This window comes from Eulemur rufifrons, chromosome 18 (genome assembly GCF_041146395.1).
Source record: "Eulemur rufifrons isolate Redbay chromosome 18, OSU_ERuf_1, whole genome shotgun sequence".
Taxonomy (NCBI): domain Eukaryota; kingdom Metazoa; phylum Chordata; class Mammalia; order Primates; family Lemuridae; genus Eulemur; species Eulemur rufifrons.
In genome coordinates this window covers 2,705,471-2,730,740 of record NC_091000.1, presented here as the reverse complement: position 1 = coordinate 2,730,740, position 25,270 = coordinate 2,705,471, and the positions used below count along the sequence as shown (strand labels likewise).

General features: G+C 41.1%; 1 protein-coding gene across 1 annotated transcript; it reads left to right on the top strand.

Annotated features, from left to right (window-relative positions):
• The first annotated feature begins 1,776 nt into the window (after positions 1-1,776).
• HPF1 (histone PARylation factor 1) lies at positions 1,777-23,670 on the top strand. The gene is made up of 8 exons (XM_069493296.1): positions 1,777-1,888; positions 5,630-5,789; positions 6,896-7,085; positions 8,219-8,317; positions 13,944-14,094; positions 18,643-18,730; positions 21,632-21,804; positions 23,429-23,670. The coding sequence occupies exons 1-8, from the start codon at positions 1,844-1,846 to the stop codon at positions 23,558-23,560; spliced, it is 1,038 nt and encodes a 345-aa protein (XP_069349397.1). The 5' UTR covers positions 1,777-1,843; the 3' UTR covers positions 23,561-23,670.
• The last annotated feature ends 1,600 nt before the right edge of the window (positions 23,671-25,270 follow it).

Here is a 25,270-nt window from a genome sequence, read left to right as displayed (position 1 = left end):
CAGAAGTTTGCCAGCACCATTCCCAACAAAGACATTTATCTTAAAGTATACTGGTGATAATTGTGTTACTCCAGATTTGGAAAAAAAAAAAAGAAAAATAATCCAAACAAATATATTTTTTTCCCAGTAAGGACAACAATCTGATACAAAGCTATGGCGACACTGTAGCTTAATTCTTGGGAAATTTTGGTTTGTCTCATTGAGAAACCTTAAAAAAAAGTCTTTCAAAGATCTAAATCTCAAAAGAAGATATTATTTATGACCAACTCATTCAAGGAAAACAAAGTATTGGGAAGGTAAAAATTTCATCATTTCTAGCCTTTTCCTCCAAATTTTACTTAAGAATCTCCCAGCAATTATTTACTACACAGACAAGGGGAAAGCAGTTAGCCCTAGTACACAAGAAGGTTAAGTTATCTTCCCAAAGTAGTGACAAAAAAGTCTCTGATAAACTTAAAGAGGGCAACAGAAAGTAATTGTTGCATATCCCTTTTTCCTCTTTTACTGACCATTTTGACAATGAGGACCCCATCGTTTTGTCCACCTTCTTGATTAAAGGGAGGTTCAGAGGATACAGTCAAAATGATGCATCCTTTAGATATGAATTTCCTAATTAAAACAGGATTAAATTCTGTAAGTGGCTCTCTGAACTGCAGACCTTATTCAGTGCAACTACATAGCTCTTGAAACCCCGACACTGGCGCCAGACAGGCAGCATCATATAGTGTCTGGAGTACTCTGGATTGCAGATTATTCAGGTTTGAATCCCACCATCAATGCCTGCTGTGTGACCTTGGACAATCTGTGTAACCTCTCTGAGTTTTAGCTGCCTTATCTGTAAAATTAGGATAAAAGTAGTAATTGTCTCATAGGATTGTTATGAGGATTAAATGAGTTAATCTTAGCAAAGCACTTAGTACCAGTTGTAGTTTATGAAAAAATGTTCAACATCCCTAATTATCAGGGAAATGCAAACTACAACTACAATGAGCTATCAAGACACACCTGTTAGAATGGCTATTATCAAAAAGAAAAAGTAACAAGCATTGGGGAGGATGTGGAGAAAAGGTAATCCTTGTACATTGTTGGTGGGAATGTAAATTAGTGCAGTCATTACAGAAAACAGTATGGAGTTTCCTCAAAAAACTAAAACTCGAATTACTATATGATCTAACAATCCCATTTCTGGGTAAACATCCAAAGGAACTGAAATCAGTATGTCAACAAGGTTTCTGCACTCCCACGGTGGGAAGTGGGTCCAGCCTCAGGCCCTGCCCGCCCTACGGAATTAGAATCTGCATTTAACGGGGTCCCCCGTTGATTCTTGTGCACTTCCCACCGTGGGGAGGGGAACAAACAGTGCAGCTCGCGCCAAGACGCCGGTGCAGAGACGGACGCTGATCGCTTCCCGGAGGTGACCGGGGATGAACCGGGGGCGGTGAGAACAGTACGGCAGGGGGCTCGAGGGATGGAGGGGAGGGAGAAAAAGGTTGATCTTTTAAATAAACGCAAATGCAGAAATACGAGGCGGGGGCTGGAGCGAGGGCAGCGCCGTACACCGAACCCGGCCACCAGTGAGCACCTCAGGTTCGGCAGTCCGGGGTCTCCGGCGCGCCCCGGAAGGTGCCCGGGGAGGAGCCTCAGCGAGTGCCGAGCGGCGGCGGCGGCGCGGACCCAACCCGCCCAGCCGCGGAGTGGGCGGGGCCTGGGCGGGGCCTTCCCCACAAGGGCGCGCCCGCGGCGGCGCAGGCGGGCGCATTGGCGGCTTTTGAACCCGGATGCAGTCGGCGGCTCCAGGAAGCGGCTGCGGAACGCGGGGTTTCGCGGGCGCTGCGGGTGCAGAATGGTCGGCGGCGGGAAGCGCAGGTCCTGCGGGGAGGGACAGCAGGTACTGCCAGGGAGGCTGTGCGGGCTCCGTGGGGGCCCTTTAGGTGACAGCCAGGGGACCCAGGGGAAGCACATTTTATTCATCCAGTGATTACTGAGCGCCCGCTGTGTGCCCGGGAGCTGCGCTCTGCCCCGGGTCCTGTGCAGGGCTGCTGTTGCGCGTTCTGCCGGGCATTGGACCGGGAACCTTGTGCCTCTGCGTCTTATGCCTCCTCCTCTTGGCGCGGGTCCTGGGGAGAGATTAAGCCAACCCCGGGTTCATTGATTCGGCCTGCCAAATTGATTGGAAATGGATGGCATGCCAGACATCGTGCGGGGCGCCGCGCGTTAGGGGTGTATCCACCCGCCCCTGCTCCGCGGAGAGCCTCCGCCTGGAGAGGCGGGCACAAGCGAGTCTGCCTTTTACTGTAACTTTTTTGTTTGGGATTATAACGCTGGTGTGTAGAAAGTGCCGTGGAAACGCCGGAGGATTTAACAAGTCCTGGGGGATGTTAAGGAAGACTTAAGGCAACTCACATTTGAAAATGGTTTTTGAAGGCAGAGGAGAAAAGTAAGAGATCCCCAGACGTAAAAGTGAAGGGGATTTGAGGGCGCAGTGGAGCATTCGGCCTAGCTGGAGCCTGGGAGATGGGAAGGTAAGAGGGACCGGATCGTAACGGCACTAATGAGGGAGGGTGACGAAAGTGTGTGCTTTCTCTCATACTTTCGTACCATTTCAGAAGTTGCATAACCACTGCAGTAGCAATAAGGGGAATCAGGCAGGAAAGAAGTGTCATTGTGATAACTAAAGTTTTAGAAAAACTACTCTGACTGTATTATAAATTGGACAGGGTGAGATAGTGTTAGAGAGCTTAATTACTGGTAGAGGGCCAGGGTTATAGGCATTCTTCATATTGGGTCATGCAGGAACGCCAGGGTAAAGGATAAGTGTGGCCTCTGAAGGAGACAGCTGTCCTAAATTCTAGTTAAGGATTTGGAGATGCTGAACTAGCATGTGGGTTAAGGCACAGCTGAAAAAAATCATTGTCTTTGAAAGCGCAGTGAAGAGCTGCTTTGGTGGAGCGATAGGCTTAGTTAGAAATACAATACCAAAAATGAAGACGAGTCTGTAGAGACTTTTATAACCAACCATAACGGGCAGCGTTTATATATTATGTGCTAGGACTGTTCTGTGTGTTTTTACATATGATAACTTATTCCTCGGAACAACTCTATGATATAGGTACTACGTATGTCCTTTTCGTGGATGAGAAAACAAGGCACAGTAGAGGTTAAGTACTCATCCAAGGTGTCAGCTAGAAATTGGAGTCGAGTCAACCCAAGCAACCTAACTATTGTGCAGCAGAACTGCCTTTCAGCAAGGCAGGTTAAGGCTTTCCAACGTCTAAATTTGGAGGCAGTCTTTGAAAGTCTTACCAAAGACAGTTATAAAAACAGAAGATAGGATAGGTTAGGATTTGATATGTTCCTACTGCTCTGTATTTGGAAATGGGTGAGGATCTGTGGTTTGGAGCCAGATTTAAGCCTGCGTTTAAGTCCCTTCTCTTCCACTTTCTAGTAAGGGCATAAGGGAAGTTAACCTCAGTTTTTTCATCTGTAAAGTGAGGATAATTGTATCTAGCTCATAAGGTAGTTGAGCATTAAATGAGTTAATTGATAGAAAGTGCTTAGAACAGTGGCATGGCACATAGTGCTAAGTATTACTTGTTTTTACTGTTATCTTTATTATTACTATTTGCTATGTTATCAACGTTCACTTAGGGATCCATATTTCTACAGCCTTTTTGTTCAATTTAATTTTTTTGTGGCCTGAGACGAATAATAATCTTTGGCATAATAAACTTTGATCATTGGTCAATTCATGGTTCTTTTTTACCGTATTTAAGATAAGTAATAATAACAAACACCTGTGAACCCATTGCCCAACCCAAGATCCGAAACACTGACAGCAGCTGTGTCAGTGTATGCATTCCTCCCCTACCAGTTCTGCCTAACTGCTTCCTGTCACCCACGGCCATTCAGTGTCACTACCAATCTGAATTTTGTGTTTTCTCTACTTGTTTTGAACTTCATAAAAGGCTACCATGCTGCATATAATTTTTGAGGACTTTTTTGTTCGTTAAATATGTTATTAAGATTGGTCCATATTGTTGTATAGCTGTATAGTTGTCCCTTGGTGTAGGAAGGGGATTGGTTCCAGGACACGCCCCACCCGCTGCATATACCAAAATCTGTGCATATTCAAGTCCTGAAATTGGCCCTGTGGAACCAAGCATAATATTCTGTTGTTTGAAAGCCTTTCTTATTACACTTAATGAAAAGGAAATAGACTTGACCCTTAAATAATATGGGTTTGACCTTCGATGAGGGTCCACTTATATGTGGATTTCTTTTCAACCAAACTCGGAGGGAAAATATAGTATTCTTGGATGTGAAGTCTGCATATAGGGAGACCCAACTTTTCCATACTTGTCTTCTCCTGCCAACGGTAATTTCATTTGTTCTGTTTTTAGTCTTGGAATCAGTGCCGTCATGAATGTTCTTGTATGCGTCATCTGATTCATAAATACATTTTGTAGACTTTGATACCTAACATCAATAAACTTGAGCCTATTGGGAAAATGGAAGAATATAAAAATGAGAAACATCTGGGTCATAATTTCTCAACTTTAGTGCTGTTGACATTTGGGGCCAGATGAGTCTGTGTTGAGGGGATCTGTCCTGTGCATTGTAGGATGTTGAGCAGCATCCTTGCCTCTTACCCCACGAGGTGCCAGTAATACCCCATACTCCCAGTTTGTGACAAACAGAAAGATCTCTAGATATTACCACATGTGCCCTGGGGGTCAAAATTACCCACAGTTGAGAACCTCTGGTCTAAATAGAAAGAAGAATCAGAAGGAAAGAAATTAATCCAAAAAGAAAGGATCTGGGTTCCTAGAAAGAAAAATGGATTGCTACTTAGAAAACTAAAGATAAGTAACCTCCAGCTAAGCATATATCTTTACAGAAAGTTATCAGGTATCTGATAGGTATTGTAAAACCTAGCACACTTACATAATGAAACTACATTGCAGAGGTGCTAGAGATGAGTGTTATGACCTAATCCTGGCATTAAAGCCTTTTCTGAACTGGATTTTTGGCCTAGAGTTTAGTGCTGTTCTGCTAACCTTGTTAGGGACTGTTGATACTCAGCGTTGTCACTGACCTTTCCTCTTATTTGCAATATCAAAAAGGAGCTATCTGTTTTACAGTTGAAGGCTGAGGAATGATTGTAATGAACAGCCCAGACACAACTCTGGGTCGACTTTGCTGAAGAAACAACTTTTTAACTGGTAAATCCCTTAAATCAAGTTCTTTCTGACAGTTTGCTTCTGGTGTGATCGATGAATTTAAACAAAAGGCATGATGACATCTTGATAAATAAAAGAGGGCAAAACCTGCCTTTTCTTTATTCCTCTTTTCTTGCTCTTTACTGTTTCTTTTTACTTGTTTTTTGTGTCTTCTAGAGAAGTATATTTAAAGATGAGTGGGTCCCACTTAACCACCATGTAAACTGTTCTTTTTTTTTTTTTGCTCAAAAGGATCCCCAGATTTTACTCAAATACCACTTTGTCTTAAAGAAAACACGTGTATCCCATTGAGTCGGGTGAACAAGAATGAGCAATGTCATGATGCAAGGAAAGTTACTGAAGTTACTAAAGTTAATTTGGAGAACTAAGTTTTGTTTGCCAATTTTCAGTGTGAAAAGACAGTTGATGTGAAGAAGAGTAAATCCTGTGAAGCTGATGTCTCCAGTGAGCTTCGAAAAGAAGTGGAAAATCATTATAAGCTCTCTTTCCCTGAAGACTTCTACCACTTCTGGAAGTTCTGTGAAGAGCTGGATCCTGAGAAGCCTGCTGGTGAGTTGCTCTGGAATGATTCTGTAAGTGGAAAAGGAAGCTTTACCATGAAACTGGCCCGAGGATATGAACAGTTCATAAAAAAGGAACATTTTGAAAGATGTATCTAACAAGAGAAATATAAATTAATGGTGGAATATGCCCTTTACCTTTGTCACCTTTGGCAAAGGTAAATAATTTCCTGGTGTTCTTTGGGAGTATGGAGGAAAGCAAGCACTTTGCTATGTTGCAGGAGTTTCCGTATGGTCCAGCAGTTCTGCTTCTAGGAACTCATCGATCAGATGAAGTAAGAATTATGTTCAAGGATATTTATTGAAACAGAAAAAAGGGAAATGGTCTAAATGCCCATTAATAACACATCTATTCAGTAGATATTCATACTTTTAAGAGACTGAGATAGATTTTTAGGAAATGATAAAATATGATGCCTGAAATACATTAAGTGAAAAGAATGTATAGAGCATGCCACCCTTAGTCTGTAAAAAAAAAAAAAAAAAAAAAAAAGGTTGGGGGTACACACATCCCTGTATACTTTTCATGTTAACTCTCTCTGAAAAGATACACAAGAAACTGATGAGTTGTGTGAAGTTACTTTTCACTTTATACCCTTTTGTACTGTTTAAATTTTTTTAACTAGGAAGCACTCAAACACTATAGATGGAAATGTATATTGGTACATTCTTTGAATTTTGGCAACATATCAAAATAGAACTGTGCAGCAGTTTCTCTAAAAATAGTTATGACTGTGTACAAACACTTATTAGCAAAGATGTTCACTGAAGCATTTTTAGAATAGAAAAAAATCAGATATAGTAAACATTCATCAACAGAATAGATTAATAGCTATGTCCTTATAATGGAATATCATGTGCTATTAAAAATCCTGCAAAGTAGGCCAGGCACGATGGCTCATGCCTGTCATCCTAGCATTTTGGGAGGCCAAGGCAGGAGGATAGCTTGAGCTCAGAAGTTTGAGGTTGTGAGCTATTATGACGCCCCTGTACTCTAGCTGGGGTGACAGAGCAAGACTCTGTCTCAATAAAAAGGACATTATTTCCTGTCTATCTCGAGAAAGTATTGTTTAAATAAACTTATTTTCTTTGTAGATTCACTTTCTGCAAGCCTTGGACTTCAATTAGTGGGTCCTTATGATATCCTTGCTGGAAAACATAAAATGAAGAAAAAATCAACAGGCCTGAATTTTAACCTTCACTGGAGGTTTTACTATGATCCTCCCGAGTTCCAGACCATTATTGTTGGAGATAATAAAACTCAGTACCATATGGGGTATTTCAGGTAAAGGATCCTTTCTTCTCTGAAATACAGCTACTGTCCTGCTAGTGAATTTGACAGTGCCCAAGTGACGCGCACTTTCCCCCTGTTCATGGGTATGTGAGCCATGTGGTATGTGGTGTTTACCACATGAACCTTCCCTAGCATGAGTGAACTCTTTAGATTTAATCTCACTGGTTCTTCCTTTGTGCTTATAAACTTTTTTCCCTTTTGGGTTCAGAAGAGCTCTTTTAGCCCAAGAAAGATGATTGAGAGCAACTGTTGTGACTTAAGCTATGTGCTTCCATGGCATAGAGTGGCAGCTGGTAGTTAAAAGTGGGCTCTGAGGTCAGACGGGTCCTATTGCTTATCTGTATGACCCTGTGACAGTCACTAGTGACTATGACTTTCTGTGACTCAGTTTCCTATCCTGTAACAATGGGGATAATGATTGTACATACCTGATAGCAATTGTGTGGATTAAATAAATGCACGCAGGATGCTTGCAATGTTAAGAAATAGAGGTAGCTCCAGGGGGAAGATACCTTGTCCACTTGTACCGGTAGAGATGCTGTCCTTTCGAGTGGAAATTAAATGTCAGATAATAGATGCAACATGCCCAGAAGAAGTATCATGGTGCAGTAGAATGCACGTGGGACTGGGAATTGGGTCACATGGATTCTACTTCTGGCTCTGACATTAACTTACTAGGACCTTGGCTGAGTAACTTAACCTCTCTGTATTTGTTTCCTCAACTTTAAAATAAAAAGGATTTGGTTATATACATGAATAGGATCCTTTTCCCTCTAGTGGTTTATAATCCTCTTTCCTTTTTTTATTTTTCCTTTTTTCTTTTCTATAAACTCTAAAATTACGATGGTGTGTATAATTTTTCCTACGTCCTTTGACAGGCCTTATTCCCCCTTTCTTTGTATTTGGGTATAAAAGCAACTAGGTCCTAAGAGTCTTAATTTTAGGTTCTGTTATATAAATAAGATTTGTCATAGATATTCCTGAGAAACTTAGAGTTTAAACTTGGCAAATTTGTTCCAATAAAAAAATACAGGTATAAATAGTTGTCTGTAGACCTAAAATTTCACTTGCCTGATAGTATAAATTATGGGCAGCTAAATTTTTAATATCCTTTGCTTAAACAGGGATTCTCCTGATGAACTTCCTGTATGTGTTGGAATAAATGAAGCAAAGAAAAATTGTATGATTGTTCAAAGTGGAGATAATGTGTTTGCTGCAATCAAGTAAGAAAATATTTAATTTCTATTTATAATTAAATATCTGTATATAATTTTTGTATATCTGTTACAAAGGGGATTTGGGGCCAGCCAACAATTGTAGATTTCTAGAGATTATTTCTGTGACTTCTGCAGATAGTGTCTTATCTACACTTCATTTTGCCACTCTTCATCAAAAAATACGCCTCTTATATAACTAATTGTTTTATTTAATAAAAATAATAATCTTGACCTCAGATGTCCCATGGCAAAATCAAAAGATTGTTTTAGATAAATACTGCCATTAAGAGTTCATTGTAAGAGCTCACTGCGTATAGTTCAAACAGAAAGGTTTAATAAAGTAGGTGCTCATAAAATCCTTGGAAGGGCTGATGGAGCAGGCTGAGCTTCCAGGAAAGACAGCTGGGTGGCAGAGCTGGCTCACCAGTGGATTTTATGTCTCTGCCGCCATCAGGAAGCTTGGGCAATCGAGAACTGCTACCAGAGCGGGTGGCTCTAGGACCGCATTGTCTTTGATAATAACCTATGCCAGTAAAATGATGCGTGCCCCCCGCCTCTCAGCCCCCGTGACGCCAAGGACCCGGTGCTGAGATCTCAGCTACGGCCGCTCCCGAGCCATCAGGTGCCTCCACAGCTGTGCTCCCTGGTGGAAACGGCAGAAGCCCGGCCTGCACTTGGCATCTCTCCCACCTGTCAGGTTGCAGAAGAGCTGCCTCTGCGTGGGAGGGCTGGGTCCCTCGTGAGCTGAAGGGCAGCAGGAGATGCGGCAGGCTGCCGTGCGGGAGGGGGCGGAATGGAGCTGAGTGAGCCAGTCTGTATCACGCCTTAAAGCCCTTTGTCAGTGGCCATGTAGTTTGCGTTGTAATAAAATAAAGAAAGCAATCTTTATCACTTCAGATATAAGGAGATAATGTATTGTGTGACCTCTTTTAATAATCTCCTTTTAAAGGGCTTTTATTCCCTGTGATTTGATAGTGCCAATTGGCAGTAAAGGGAATTCAGACCAAGTCAAGCTGGTACAACACTGGACTGCTGCCTGCGTACCCACTGGGGTGTCTACAGGGCAGCTGCGTTGCAGACGTCGAAAAGGTTTCTTCTCTTCTAATATCTCTTAGTTTCATTTAAAATGTTGCTTGATATTTGTAATTTATATAGTTCTTTTAAAGCCTTTGGATTTGTCATTTACATGGGTGCTGTCTTCATTAGAAACTAGAGTTGTTTGCTTGTCTGTCTCGCACTAACGTGTGAGTTCAGTGAGGGCAGAGGCTTTGCCGTGTGCACAGGGCCTGCCCGGAGAAGAGTAGATGCTCCATGAATTTCTTCACTCTACAAATACCTTAGCATGTAAAATCACCTAATTTTTCATTTGTATTATTAGTTTTGTCTTAATAGGATACTTTTTTAAAAAAGAAATATAATATTAGTTAACTAAAATAACCCAAGACTGGTATTTTTTTTAGCTTATTGGGGAACACAGAAAAGGAAAACAGAAAATTTATATATGAATGACATTATTTATAACTCAGGTGAAAATCAGCAAGTGAATATTTAAGGAACTACCTCCAATAATTTATCCCAAACATAGATGTAAAAGATGACTTGAGATATAACTGTTTTTGTACTTTTCAAGTTTTATAACTGCATTTTAAGTATTATACTTAATACTTATTATAACCTTCCTTTACTTAAATCAGCTAATTAATTTCTTTCTATATTTTTTAATTCTGAGGTCTTTCAAGGCAGATCTTCTGTTACAAACAAATTATTTTTATACCCAGGGACAGTAGCTCTCTCTGTAAGATTTAATAGTAGCTAAAGAAATGCTAATTAAGGCCGGCGCGGTGGCTCACGCCTGTAATCCTAGCACTCTGGGAGGCCGAGGCGGGTGGATCGCTCGAGGTCAGGAGTTCGAGACCAGCCTGAGCAAGAGTGAGACCCCGTCTCTATTAAAAATAGAAAGAAATTATATGGACAACTAAAATATATATATACAAAAAATTAGCCGGGCATGGTGGCACATGTCTGTAGTCCCAGCCACTTGGGAGGCTGAGACAGTAGGATCGCTTAAGCCCAGGAGTTTGAGGTTGCTGTGAGCTAGGCTGACGCCACGGCACTCACTCTAGCCTGGGCAACAGAGTGAGACTCTGTCTCAAAAAAAAAAAAAAATGCTAATTAAGCCAGTAAAGATTGAAGAATGATACTAACCAATGATGTTTAGGGTATAGGAAACCTTACTGTTGTGTTAATTGGTAAAACCTTTGTAGAGAACAGTTTGAAAAATGTTTAAACCACCATATTCTGAGATTTCTTGACAGATAACTAACATTGCCAGGTATAGTGCCAAGTACACAATTTGTACCCCTAGGTCAGCAATTCCAATTCTAGCAATTTATCAAAAGGAATTTTGAACAGGGACACAAATAAGTGTGTTTATCACACATTGTTTATAAAAATGAAAAATCGGAAACATGTATCCAGCAATAGGGGAGATCAGGTAAATATAAAATGTCCTTATGCTATAATGCCTTGATATTGATTTGTTGACTTTGTTTTGAAGAGGGCAGATAAAAGAATAGTGTAGAATGATTCAATTTGATATTGTCAGTGTACATGGAAAAAAATCTAAACGTAATTTTAAAATATTTTTGGACAACAAAGTCAGTGATTTTTTTCTCCATCCTATTTTTTTTTCCTAAAATAAATGTTAATAGTTTTTTTTTTTTTTTTTTGAGACAGAGTCTCACTCTGTCACCCTGGCTAGAGTGCCATGGCATCAGCCTAGCTCATAGCAACCTCAAACTCCTGGGCTCAAGCAGTCCCTCTGCCTCAGTCTCTCGACTAGCTGGGACTACAGGCATGCGCCACCACGCCCAGCTAATTTTTTTCTATGTATTTTTGTCCAGCTAATTTCTATTTTCAGTAGAGATGGGGTCTCCACTCTTGCTCAGGCTGGTCTCGAACTCCTGAGCTCAAACAATCCTCCCGCTTCAGCCTCCCAGAGTGCCAGGATTACAGGCGTGAGCCACTGCGCCCGGCCATATGTGTTAATAGTTTTGACCTCAAGGACCCCTTGGGTCCTTTACCCAAGACCAAAACTGTTTGTGATGATAACCTATACAGATAGTTATTTTTGCTCCAGTAGCACAAAGGTAATGGTGGGTAATACTGTTGGCAGGAATCAAGGCAGCGCCACCAAATCAGCACTAGTCGTTGTGTTATTCACAGCAGTAATATTATGCGGGTGTCGTTTAAGAATGTCAGTGATGGAGCCAGGCATGGGGACAGGCTTGTATCCCAGCTACTCAGGAGGCTGAGGCAGGAGGATCACTTGAGCCCAGGAGTTTGAGTCCATCCTGGACAATATTGCGAGACCTTGTCTCTGAAAAAATAAAAACAAAAAAATTTTAAAAAAGAAAAGATATCGGTGATGAAGCAGTATAAATGTACTAGATCTTTACTGTTGAATACATCTTTTTAACATTCTGTGTGATGAAATCAGAACTACGTAGAAAGCACTTCTGCATACTGAAGTACTGTGGTTTGTCTTGAGGAAAAAAGCACTTAACGTGCTTGAGTTGTGAGTTGAACTTCTCCCCACTTTCACTTGAGAAGAATGAGTGACAAACTCTTCAGGCCTGGATTCTGGCAGACGTTCTGTCAAATGAACCAAAGAAAACGACTGACTGTATTTTTTGCCAGTAATAAAATTCAAGGTTTACAAACAAAAATTGGAGAAAGTTGTAATGCCACTGTGAGCCTGACGGCTTCTCACTACCTAAAGACTTTTATAATGAGAGTTGTAATATTAATTAATGTGATTTTTTTCATAATGTTATATAATGGAATGAATTTGATATAATGAAAAGTTTCAACATTTGGAAGATGTGTATAACTTGGTGAACCAATAATAGTATCCAAATGACCATTGCATGATGGTATAAAACATGCATAGTTAAAAATATATTCAGAATTCAGGTCGGGTGTGGTGGCTCATGCCTGTAACCCCAGCGCTCTGGGAGGCTGACGCGCCGGAGGATTGCTTGAGAGGAAGAGTTCAAGACCAGCCTGAGCAAGAGCGAGACCCTGTCTCCACTAAAAATAGAAAAATTAGCTACTCGGGATGCTAAGGCAGGAGGATTGTTTGAGCCCAGGAGTTTGAGGTTGCGGTGAGCTAGGCTGATGCCACGGCACTCTAGCCTGGGCAGCAGTGAGACTGTCTCAAAAAATAAATAAATAAATTCAGAGTTCAGGGCATTCCAATGGATTTAATGTAACATAGCACAAAATGTTTATGATTATGGTTTCAGTTTGCATATTGCACCTTATCTTTAAGCATCACAAAGCAAAGTATTAGGAGGTTTGGAGCAGAGACAAAGCTTAATTGGCACAGAGAGAGTCATAATGTGGTAGTATGGGGTGGCAGCTACTGAGTACCTTAAATAGTGGAATTAAAAAGATACTTTATCGGGGCCTTGATAGAGACATAAGAACACTGGGAAGAATGGGAAGATGGGCGTTTTAGGTAAGGGAGCAGAATGTGCATGGAAGTATGAAAATGCATGGCACGGGGTAAAGTCCTTGTGCCATGCCAGAGGTTGACGGAGACTATGAAGTTTGGTTCACACAGGCCTGATGTGATCAAATTTGCTTTTCATGGTTACTGTAAATGTATCTTGAGACACAGTTGATTATGATTGAAGGTAAGATTTACCGTAACTGCTGCTGTGATCAGAAGATACGGGTTTTGGTGATTTGTGTTTCTGTGGCATTTTATCCTTACTAGCGCTCTCAACTTGGGTAAGTTGATCATCCTCTGTGCCTCAGTTTCCTGATAGTAAACAGAGCTAAGGATGGCACCCACTAAAAATGCTCTCAGCCCATAGCCGTGTTGCGGTGGACGCTGATCAACACAGACTCTCCGGTGCTGGCATGGGCAGAGGTACCCTCGTCCTGGGAGTCTGGTGCTGGCTGCACAGAAAGGACGTGGGCTTGTGTGAGCAGCTGGAGGCCACTTGCAGCTCCTCTGCTCCTGGCCTTCTACACTGCTGGCAAAAGTCTTAATCTGTCTGCGGTAAACGTGAAGTTAGTTTTGTAAAAACTACTTTGGATTATACTTTTCAATAAGCTTATGAAGTAGCTTTCCTTTCACATTATCTAAAGTTTTCTTAACACAAATTTGAACATTTTAAAAAAAATCTATTGACCTTAACTGTTGTAAGTGTCATCTGGCCCTTTAAAAAAAACAATCCTCTTTGATGTCTACATATTATTTTTTCTCTTATGCCAGACTTTTCCAAAGCAGTATGCCATATCTGACTATGAAGTGATGTAACTGAAAGCTTGATTAATCTTAGCTTTTTAAATATTTCGTATCTTTATTAAGACATTAGAGAAATGATACAAACTTGAATCAGGTTTGCTGTTTCTGCGACTGGCAGCTTTTTATTGATATTGCTTTTCTCTTGTTTGAAGTAAACTATTAGGCATTTTGAGAGAACTGCTGGTAATTATTCTGCAGACTTTTTCTTGCATAGATTTGACATTTTTAACTCGACTCCCTTAACTGCCAGAGGTCTGTGTACTTAGCAGTCAGTGGCCTGCAAGGTAATGAGGGCCTTTACTTCTTTTTCAGATTATTTTTGATGAGAAAACTTAAAGAAGTAACAGATAAAAAGAAAGTTAATCTCTTGAAAAACATAGATGAAAAACTCACAGAAGCAGCCAGAGAACTGGGGTTCTCACTGGAACAGAAAACCGTGAAGATGAAACAGAGAGATAAGAAAGTACGATTTCAATCTGTTAGTCTCTGACTGCTGTGCTGTTTAGCAGATTGTTTTCTCTTGATTTCCTCCCATGTGTACTTCACGCAACCCTTCTCCTGCCCTGCCCTAGAGAGAGCCGGTGGCGACCCTCGGAGGCTGCGCCCGGGCTGTCCCATCCCTGGACTGCTGGAGGCAGCGCTGAAGCAGGGTCGGTGGCTCTGCGGGTTGGTCACAGGGCGAGGCGTGGCTGGGCGTGTCGCTGCTGCGGGTGCGTGACTCGTGCTGGCGTGTACCTCTCTCTCAATCTTGTTCTATCAGTTAATCATTTCGTAAAGTGAAAGCAGCTTTGTGCATGATATTTACATGTGCACATAAAGAAATTTAAGTTAACTAGACGCGCTGGAAGAATTCTGCTTTGGGGTAAATGAGAATTCTGTTTGTCCTTACAACATCTGGGGAGGAAAAGCGTTTATTCCTGGAAGGAGGGCTCCTCTCCAGTCTCCTCCAGCCTCTCCCCAGTGTCTGCCGTACCTGGTTCATCTGAACATTACAGCCAAATGAAGGACTGGTTATCGCTGAATAAACCAGTACTGGTGATAAAGCACTTCCGTGTACTTAGTTACTGAAAATCCCATTTCAGTTTCTCTTCTGAGCTTGGTTCAGCTGCAGGGGTGATATTCCCATAGATTGTGGGCACTAAATTGCAATCTTAGCAATTCTTCTTTTAGTCCTAAAGACCAGAAATACTTTCTGAAAACACACATTTTAATGCAACTCATTGCAATATGGCACTTTTAAATTAAGATATTATGTTGCTATTTCACTTTTCTGGTCATCATAAGCTTCTCCTACCTTATGACGCAAAGGAAGGGTAGCATTTCTGGTCTTGTTAATGTGTTTCCCTTACTTGTCTTGACTAAAGACTGAGCTTCTGTGGACATAACAGCTGTTAGCAAATTCTTTACTCAGAGCCTTGTTTTATTTTTCTACTATCATCTCTCATTTTTTCTGGAGATTTCCTTAGTTCTTCCCTATAACTGTAAATCAGATAAGATTGGGGTTTAAATTTCTTTCTTTTTTTTTTTTTTTTTTTTTTTGAGACAGAGTCTCACTCTGTTGCCCAGGCTAGAGTGAGTGCCGTGGCGTCAGCCTAGCTCACAGCAACCTCAAACTCCTGAGCTCAAGGGATCCTCCTGTCTCAGCCTCCCGAGTAGCTGGGACTACAGGCATGCACCACCATGCCCGGCTAATTTTTTCTATATATATTTTTAGCTGTCCATATAATTTCTTTCTATTTTTAGTAGAGATGGGGTCTCGCTCTTGCTCAGGCTGGTCTCGAACTCCTGAGCTCAAACGATCCGCCCACCTCGGCCTCCCAGAGTGCTAGGATTACAGGCGTGAGCCACCTCGCCCGGCCTTAAATTTCATAGATATGTTTGTCCTGGCCCCCTCCTCCATGAGGTTTCGTTTCTTTTTTTTTTTTTTTTTTTTTTGAGACAGAGTCTCGCTCTGTTGCCCAGGCTAGAGTGCCGTGGCCGTCAGCCTCGCTCACAGCAACCTCAAACTCCTGGGCTCAAGCGATCCTCCTGCCTCAGCCTCCCAAGTAGCTGGGACTACAGGCATGTGCTACCACACGTGGCTAATTTTTTCTATATATTTTTGTCCAGATAATTTCTTTCTGTTTTTAGTAGAGACGGGGTCTCGCTCTTGCTCAGGCTGGTCTCAAACTCCTGAGCTCAAACGATCCACCCACCTCGGCCTCCCAAGTGCTAGGATTACAGGCGTGAGCCATCGTGCCCGGCCGAGGTTTCTTTTTAGTATTCTTTATACAGAAATACCTGGTAAAAACAAATACAAAGAAAAGAAGAATTTACAAGACAACCATGATTTTAATTCTCCCCTTTTGGTGACTATACTTTCAGACCCTTGTCTTAGTTTGTTCCTTTATATTGTTATTTGGGAGATCCTCATTTAATCCATATTTTTCTATTCCTGAAAAATTCAATTCCACTAGTATGTGAGTTAGCTTTGTACCCTGTGTATGAGAGTAATAATATATCCATTTGAGTATAATAGAGCACTATATAGCACACTGAAAATCAGTGTTTTTATACTGACAATACCTTATGGTACTTTGGAGTGCAAAGTCCTTATGTTACATCTTTTGACCCCTACAACAAATCTGCAAAGTAGGAATTTATTGTATTTTATAGATCAAAAAATTGAGATTTATAGAGTCTTTTGTCCAAGATCATAAGTGACAGATCTGAGACCTAAATTCACATCTTGCATATTTAATCTTATTGATACACCACTTTACCTTTTCATATCTAGATTTTTTAATTTTTAAAAATGTCGGTTAAATGATACTGTAAAATGAGGGTGTCTCATTCTGTCCATCTCTGATCTGATGCCTCAGGATAGGCATCCCCCTGTATAGAGTTGTCCTAAGTTCGCCTGTTCTTTATAATAAGGATTTTGATAACATCTAATAATTGATGGACAATTAGCACAGTTACTCATTTGTGGAGAATGTAAAAATAAATTAACTGGGCATGGTGGTGCCTGCAGTCCCAGCTACTCGGGAGGCCGAGGCAGGAGGATCGCTCTAGCCCGGGAGCTGGAGGCTGCAGTGAGCTGTGATGACGCCACTGCACTCTCACCGGGGCAACAGAGCAAGTCCAAAAAAAAAAAAAAAGTGAAAATACATGTAGCACGGTGGTTGTTGTGTCATTCAGCCTGAGTGGGGGAGAAAAGTCAGCGTCTACCCCACTGCTTCCTTTTCTTCCGCTATCACTGTTTGACGGCCTGCATTTTACATTGACGAGTATATTGTGATTATCATTTCCTATTGCTAAATTTAATCTACCTCATAACTTTGAGTGGCTGCAGGGTGCTGTGCTTATGTTTGAAGTTTAGGTTGCTGAAGATTTGCCACAAATACAGACAACCCTGCCATAAATATCCTTTTGTATCTTTATTCACACACTTACTGTTATTTCCTGAGAAGAAATTCCTAGATTTAGTATTATTAGGTAGAGTAGTTGAAGTGTGTTTGTGTTTGTGTGTATGTGTGTAGTTTTTCTTTGTTTCTAATTTTGTGGGTTTTTTCCTAGTCCTGTTAGTTTTTTCTATGCTGATAGGTATAAAATAATTCTTCATTGTTTTAATTAGCATTTCTTTGATTACAAAGATAAATAATTTTCACTTCTTTTGGCCACTTGTATTTCTTTGTAAACTGCTTGGACTTTGCCCATTTTTCTGTCAGGGTCAGAATTAGTCTTTTTCTTGTGCTCTCATTTGGATGTTAGACTTTTATCTGTAAGACTCCCTTATAGTTCAAAGACAATCTATGTTGCAGATATTTTTCATCAGTTAATTTTTCTAATTTTGTTCTTGATTTGACTTACTTTTGTATAGTCAACTCTGTAAGTCTTTTCTTTCTCTAACACAAAATTATAAAAAATATTTGCCTTTCATTTATTCTGGTATTATGGTTTTATTTATAATTTTAATCCTGAAATCCAATTGTAAATTATTTTGATATGAAGATTAAGATACAAGGCAATTACTTCATTTGTTTTTTTTCCAAAATGGCAAGCAGTTGTCTAAAAACTTCTGAATATTCTATCCTTTCTGGCAGCTTAAAGGATAATGAAAGTAGCAAGAGAGTGGGGGAATAGGAGCGTGGAGGCATTAGAGTGAAATAAGTTTTAAGATACAGAGACTTAGGCGAGAGCACTTTACAATTTAATTTTTGGAGTTGTAGCCTTATGTCTTGGATATTTCCCCTAGGCTGCACAAAGAAGTGGAATATTTGAAGCACATGTTTTGTTAAGCAAAAACATAAGAATAGTGCTACTAGTGGGAATAAAGAATGTAGACTGGAAGGGTTGTGGTGGTGGTGGTGGTTATTTATCTTTGAAGATTACCACTTTAAAATCTTACTGGTTATGTGATTTGCCTCCGAAAACGGCACCACAACACTGGAAATTGCCTTACTTTTGAGAAGTTTGCAAACAACCCTGAATTTTCCAGGCAAAAATATGGGGGTCCAAATGTAGCAGGATGAATGAGAGGAATTTTGTCCTCCAACATCTTCCTGCTGCCAAAACTATTAACATTTCCTCTGTCTTCCTTTTACACCCAGGAAGGTTCCCACCACTTTCTATCTGGGAGCTACTTGATGTGAGAGAAGCTGCTACGCGCTCGCCCCCTGTAGAGGGGTGCGCCCCGTTCTCCCCACAGCCGGCGTGCAGACGTCTAACGACTGGCACGCTTGTCAGAAGCCAGCTAGCTCACTGTTTTATAATTACTTCAAGTGCTTGACTTTCAGTTAATTTTAAAGGAAAGAAATAGTATTAAACGTTAACCCTGGAGTCCAAACTTACTGAAATAAAATGTCATTGAATGTTATGTTTTGGGAAAAATGTTGAGGATTTGTCTGTTTTTTGGGAGGTTTTGTTTTGTTTTGGGTTTTTTTTTGTTTGTTTTTTTTTTGGGGGGTCTATTTTTTTTTTTTGTCTATTTACCATGATTAAATTATCTGTTTTTTTCCCTTAAACTTAGGTCGTGACAAAGACCTTTCATGGTGCTGGCTTGGTTGTTCCAGTAGACAAAAATGATGTTGGGTACAGAGAGCTCCCTGAAACAGACGGTAATATATTTCACATGGAAACATGTGCATGTATGTTAATAGGTATGGAGGAAGGTTTTCCTTATACTGGGAAGTATGTACATATACCTTTTGTGAGATGGTCACTAGGCCTTACTCATAAAGGTTTTAGAGTCAGTCATGCCTGAATTAGAACTGGGTTCAAAGCTTGTGACCGTGAGCAAATTATTTGACCTCACTAAACTTTCTTTTTCATCTGTCAAATGGGATTAAGGATGATATTTACTTCACAGGGGTATTTTGGATATAAAAAAGTATTAAGGTGCTTAGCACAGTGCTAGCCCCATGGTGCTCAAAATATGGTAGTTATCTTTAAGAATTAAAGGATTTTAAGCTATGTCCTAGTTACATTTTCTGAACTATTTGGAACCTTTGACATTACAGTGAGCTTGTAAAACAGTAATTACTGAGATAGTATGCATTCAAATAGTTTTTTGTGAACATTTTTTCATATGCATGTAAAACTATTTAGCTTTCAGGAGCCCAAGATCCAGAACTACTTCATCTATAAGTTCAAAGACACCTTGAAAATGGACTGTTCCACAAAATCTAATTATTGCTGTGTTTCCTTCTTATTGTGAACATCTCTTTAGGCATTCCTTTATTTATCATCCTGTTCCAGAGGGATAAAACCAAAGGGCAATCAAAATGAGCATCTTCTCAAGGAAGACCCCAGTCCTCCTGCCCAGCACGCACACTGGGCCTTCCATTTTTCAGAACAGAACTGGCCGGCTCTGGTAGTTACCAGTCACTGGGAGTGGGACCTGGAAATCTGCATTTCAACCATTTCTTTAAAGCGGCTGTTCTCAAATGTTACTGTGCAGTCTCCAGCTAATAGGTTGAGATGTTCTAGATGACAGCTACTCATACGTAATGATTTTTTCTGTACCCCTACCACTTCAGAGCAATTTCGTGCGGGAGATGGATGTGGGGGAAGTGAGCCGTTCAGTACAGTGGCCACTAGCTCTTCACATGTGGCTGGTGCAACTGAGGACAAAATTCGTAATTGTGTTTAATTAATTTAAATTTATAAATTGAAATAGTAGTAAATGTGTTGAAATGATACTATTGGAATGTTGAGTTAAATAACATCTTAAAATTAATTTTACCTGTTTCATTTTTAATGTGGTTACTAGAAAAAGTTTAATTACATATGTAGCCCATATTACATTTCTCTTGGGCGGGCTACTGTGTCTGTGTCTCCTCCTCGATGCCCGGGGTAGTCAGTCTCTGATGGGAAGGAGTGTGGGCTCCAGCTCACGTTCGGTCTTCCGCTTGGACTCTAATCTCTTCTGCCTCTCTGCTCACTAGCCCATCCAAAGTTTTAGAAAGCATTACCATCTTTGAGAAAGGTTGAGAACATTTGTTGCAGAGATGGCGGTTTCTAAAACTTCAAGGATGTGGTAGATGTTAAATTGTGGTGCCCCAGAGTAAAGCCTGTGATCCTACGCTAGCTGTGGTTTGGGGTTATGTCCAAGTCTAATATTCTAGAGATTCTTCTGTGGTTTACTTACTTTGAATAAGAAGTTATAGCAAGACACAAAAGTTAAGGACCTAATCTTGCTCTTGCCTAGATTGTTTGCGAGGAGGTATAATTGACTGGCAGTTTGTTAACTGACTGTGATTAGCAAATCACAATTGAGTTTATTCCTCACCAATATCCCCTTTGGAGCTTCTTACAGTAACATTTTAACCTGGCAAATAAGGTACCATTTTTGAGCAATTCTTAAATGTCAGTGTTGTGATTCACTATACCAAGTGATGTATATGTACTATTTAATCCTCATCCAACTCCTTAAAGTAGGTGTTATTCCCATTTTCACAAGGGAAAGATCCAGAATGTTTAGCACTAGTAAATGAAGGACCTGGATTTCGGTCTTTCTGACGGTAGCGTGCATACCACTACCCAAAAAAGAATAACTGCTTAGCTAGTTGCCTGATTTTTACTTAACATAACGTAAAATAATATTATTCACTTCATAGAGGTGTTTAGGCTATAAGTATGTAAGATGCTTAGCACAATACTTGCCTCAGAGTGCTCAAAATATGGTAGAATTTAAAGAATTTTAGCTTATTGCCTTGTTATTCTTTCTGAGCTATTTTGGAACCTTTGACATTACATATTCTTGTTTTGCTTTTTTATTTTATTTTTCAACCATTTAAAAATGCAAAACAGGCCGGGCGCGGTGGCTCACGCCTGTAATCCTAGCACTCTGGGAGGCTGAGGTGGGTGGATCGTTTGAGCTCAGGAGTTCGAGACCAGCCTGAGCAAGAGCGAGACCCCATCTCTACTAAAAATAGAAAGAAATTATATGGACAGCTAAAAATATATATAGAAAAAATTAGCCGGGCATGATGGTGCATGCCTGTAGTCCCAGCTACTCGGGAGGCTGAGACAGGAGGATCCCTTGAGCTCAGGAGTTTGAGCTTGCTGTGAGCTAGGCTGACGCCACGGCACTCACTCTAGCCTGGGCAACAGAGTGAGACTCTGTCTCAAAAAAAAAAAAAAAAAAATGCAAAACATTCTTAGTTTGATGACAGTAAAAACAGGGTGAGCCAGGTTTGGCCAAATGTGCCAGTTTTCTGCACTAGCCTAGTGAAAGTTTATATAAAATCATGACTGTGACTAAATCCATTATGAAATAGTCACACTTTGCTAATACAAAGAATCTTTTGTTATGCCATTTTTATGCTTAAATCCTAAGTAGAAAAATGATAAAACTGCATTCTAACTTACAGTGCTACAGATGACTGCCTGGGTGGCATCAGTCGTGCTAGGACGGAAAGTCATGTGGGGAAGCCGAGCTCACAGTCTCTTTACATAATGTAACCAGTGATTTTAACTGTCTTCAAATGTAATCTTTTTATATTGATTTCTTTCAGCTGATCTCAAGAGAATTTGCAAGACAATAGTTGAGGCTGCCAGTGACGAGGAGAGACTGAAAGCTTTTGCTCCCATTCAGGAGATGATGACCTTTGTGCAGTTCGCCAATGACGAGTGTGACTACGGCATGGGCCTGGAGCTGGGCCTGGACCTCTTCTGCCACGGCTCCCCTGTGAGTAGGACGGTCCCCCCCTGCCGCCCGCCACGCGCGCGCACACACACATCCCCAAGTTCCAACATAGGTAGGATATGGATTCGCCTTGTATTTCAGAATAAGCAGATGTTCTAAACATATTGATTTGAAATTCACCTTGTATTCTGGCAAAGGTGAACCACCAGGATTATTTGTGTTCAGGTTGACGTTACTTATTAGACATAATGCAGGGACTTGCCTTTTAGTTCGGTCCGTGTACTTGTTGCTGTGGACGTGGGCGTGTACGCACCTTTCCTTAGGCTTCATTGCCGCTGTGGTGGGGGGTGTTTGTTGTGCCTGAATTCTTAGATGAAGGATAAATGCTATTTTTAAGTATGCTTTAAATTACTAAAAATAGGTGCTATTCTATCATTAACTATTTTCTTATTAAATTAGAAATTTACTTAACCACTGCTTACGCAGCTGTAGTTGCCTCATGGTGGAAGAGGCACCAAGGTATAGTCTGCGACATGTTTCTGGGGCTGATATGGTTTTCAGTGACATCTTCCCCAGCTGTGTGAGATCAGGCAAGTCAGAGAGAGGCAAAGCGTCTTGCCCGCAGTCACGCAGGCAGTCTGGTTCCAGAGTCCGTGTTTAAATCAGTACAGCAATCCCTAAACTGTAAAGTGCTTACGAATCAGGTGGAGATAGTGTTAAAGTGCAAATTGTTTCAGTAGGTCTGGGATGAACCCTGAGACTGCGTTTCTGACACCCCCAGGCACAGGACTAAACCGTAGCTCTCCGGCCTTAGCACCAGAACCCTGGGAGCGCTGTTCAGACACGGACTGGTGCTCCGGCCCCCAGTCTGAGTTCTGGGGGTGGGGTGGGGGGAGGGTCTTGAGAACCTGCATTTCCACGCAGTTACGAGGTGAGGTTGATGGCAGTTGGCTTTTCCGGTGGGTATCAGTGTGCAAGGCCCGGACAACAGGCACCGCCCAGGCAGACCCGGGCCCGACAGGACCTGCCAATGGACAGGAGCCGTCGACGTGCGCTAGCTCCATAGCAAACGTACTGTTGTGAGAAGTAAATAATGCATTAGAGTTATGAAAAGGTTTAGCACAGTATTTACCACACCTTAGACACTAAAAAAGTTTATTATCACCAAAAGCTGTAGCATTGCTAGTTCTAGGAGCACATAGGTGATAGCAGTAAAGTGGCTTCGGCTCTTAACAGGGGTGGAGAGTCACGCGCAGAGGTGAGAAAGGCGGAATTTGCGGGTGCGGGCAGGGAGTGACGTGAAGACCCACATTCAGCACAGCTGTTCCAAACAGTCGACAAAGGAAAATCTTAAACTTTTGACTGGTGGGAATATACTGGAGAGAAGAAGAAAAGTATAGTTTAGGGTAAGAAAATTGGATAAAACCCGAGGGAATAGGAAAGCTGAAATTTTTAACTGGTTTTCTTAATTTTCTTTTTCTTCAAGATACGCGTCTAGTCTTTTAGAGTGACAAGATTGCCCCTTGGACAGAATGCCAGGGGTCTGACAACAGTAGCTGAAATGGTTTTGGAACTAGGCGTTGTCAAACACGTGCCTGTGCAATGTATTTTCTGCTACTTACGAAGGCATCTGCTGTATGTTCTGCTTAATGCTTTTATTTTTCAGTATTTTCATAAAGTTGCTGGCCAGCTTTTACCTCTTGCATATAATCTTTTGAAGAGGAACCTGTATGCAGAAATTATTGAAGATCATCTGGCAAACAGAAGTAAAGAGAACATAGACCAACTTGCAGCATGAGCGGGAGGTAGCTTTGTTTGATGTACAATGTTTCAAAGTATTGGTATTACACTTGTGATTTGTTCTGTTTTTAAGGAATACAAAAATAAATTAGAAACATTTGCTAAAAATTTTATAAGGTTCTAAGGTTTTTTTCTTCATCTGCAAATAAGTGACAGTCAAGTCATCAAAGTGGGGACGCCCTAATCGCATTTTCATCCTCTGACAGGTCACAGGAAATCACTCCCTAATGCCTGTGGATAACGAGAGTCTCCTCTCCTCAGAGCCCTGTTTCAGTATGTATCAATCATGTGGACAACTAAGAATCTATTTCTATGGGGTGTTAGGAGAAGGAAACTCAGGACACCGTAGCCAGCAGCCTCCTAGGGTGTCTGACCCCAGACCCGACAAACGGCATTTGAGCAATATTGCCAGGTGGCCCGTGTGTGGTCTCCCAGCACGTGCTCCAGTTAGCCCACCAGGTATATTCTTTAATTCTCTTTTGACTCAGTCTGTAATTTACTAATAGATATAGTACACTGATATATAGTATTAGTATACGGTAGTAAAATCAGTATGCCATTTAGATTTTAAAGTTTCTCTTCCAAGTTATTTCACTGGATTTCCAGTGCAAATCTGTGGGGAGCTGTGTTCTACCGGAGTCGGGTCCTCCTGAACTCGACAAGATGACGTTCACCTTAACAGCAGAGGGCGAACCCTACATGGCGAACTAGCATGCGTGGACTGGGCTAAAGGGTTACAAGCTGTTTCCTCTTCAAAGGAAGTTCAAGACAGAAAAGCCCCGAGTCATCTCGTTTAACCCCACATTTTGTACAAGACTGATTTGACTCACCCGAAGAACTTTTGTTGAATGGGACTGCTCCAAAGTTCTGTCAGTCGTCTCCTTAAAATAGAGTTGAGGTACTTTTTAAAATATAAGGTACGAGTACACCATTAAAAGGCAAGACTTTCAATTAGGATTTTAAATGAGGGGCATGTCTCATCTCCCCAGTTAGGCTGGGAGCTTTTTAAGGGCATACGTTTGGTAACTATATCCCCCTCAGTAACAAGACTTTGTGTATTCAGTGAATACTGCCACTGCAGGCAGCTAAGGTGTTTCTCTTCAAGGGAGGCATATCTTGTATAATAATTACAGTGGAACAAAAGATCCTCAACTTCCCTTTCAGAACAGTACAGGAACTTTTGCAGTTCTGATGGGGAGGTCTCAGAGGTTTTGAGGCACTGCCCTGTCATTTAATAAGTGGCTCTAGGCGCTGGACCCGGCTAAACCGACAACTGTGTTTTATATTAAACCATTACAGTAACCAGTAGCTCACACATACTTTGATTAGAAAAGGTGACCAAATTACATTGATCTTAAATAATCTAACATTTTAGAAGCTCTTGAGCTTTTTTCCTTCGATTTCTTTAGCTTCTAAAGTGCCCATTTCTAAATACTGCCCCTAATATTCACACACATATTCTTAAAATATTGATTATCCAAATTCAGGTAGCGCCTGCTAAAGATCTGCTTAGCTAGAAATAACTAGATTAATTTTGCCATTTAATGATCCAGCAGTCTCAAATGTATAACTCTATATGCCTTGTGATCGGCAATATGGATTCCGAAAGGATTTATCAAGGGACAAGAGGTGACTCAGCTTTTCGTGCATTCCTTACAGAGACCAAACGTGACTGTGTCTTCTTGGCTGTGTGTAGGTATATCGCAGC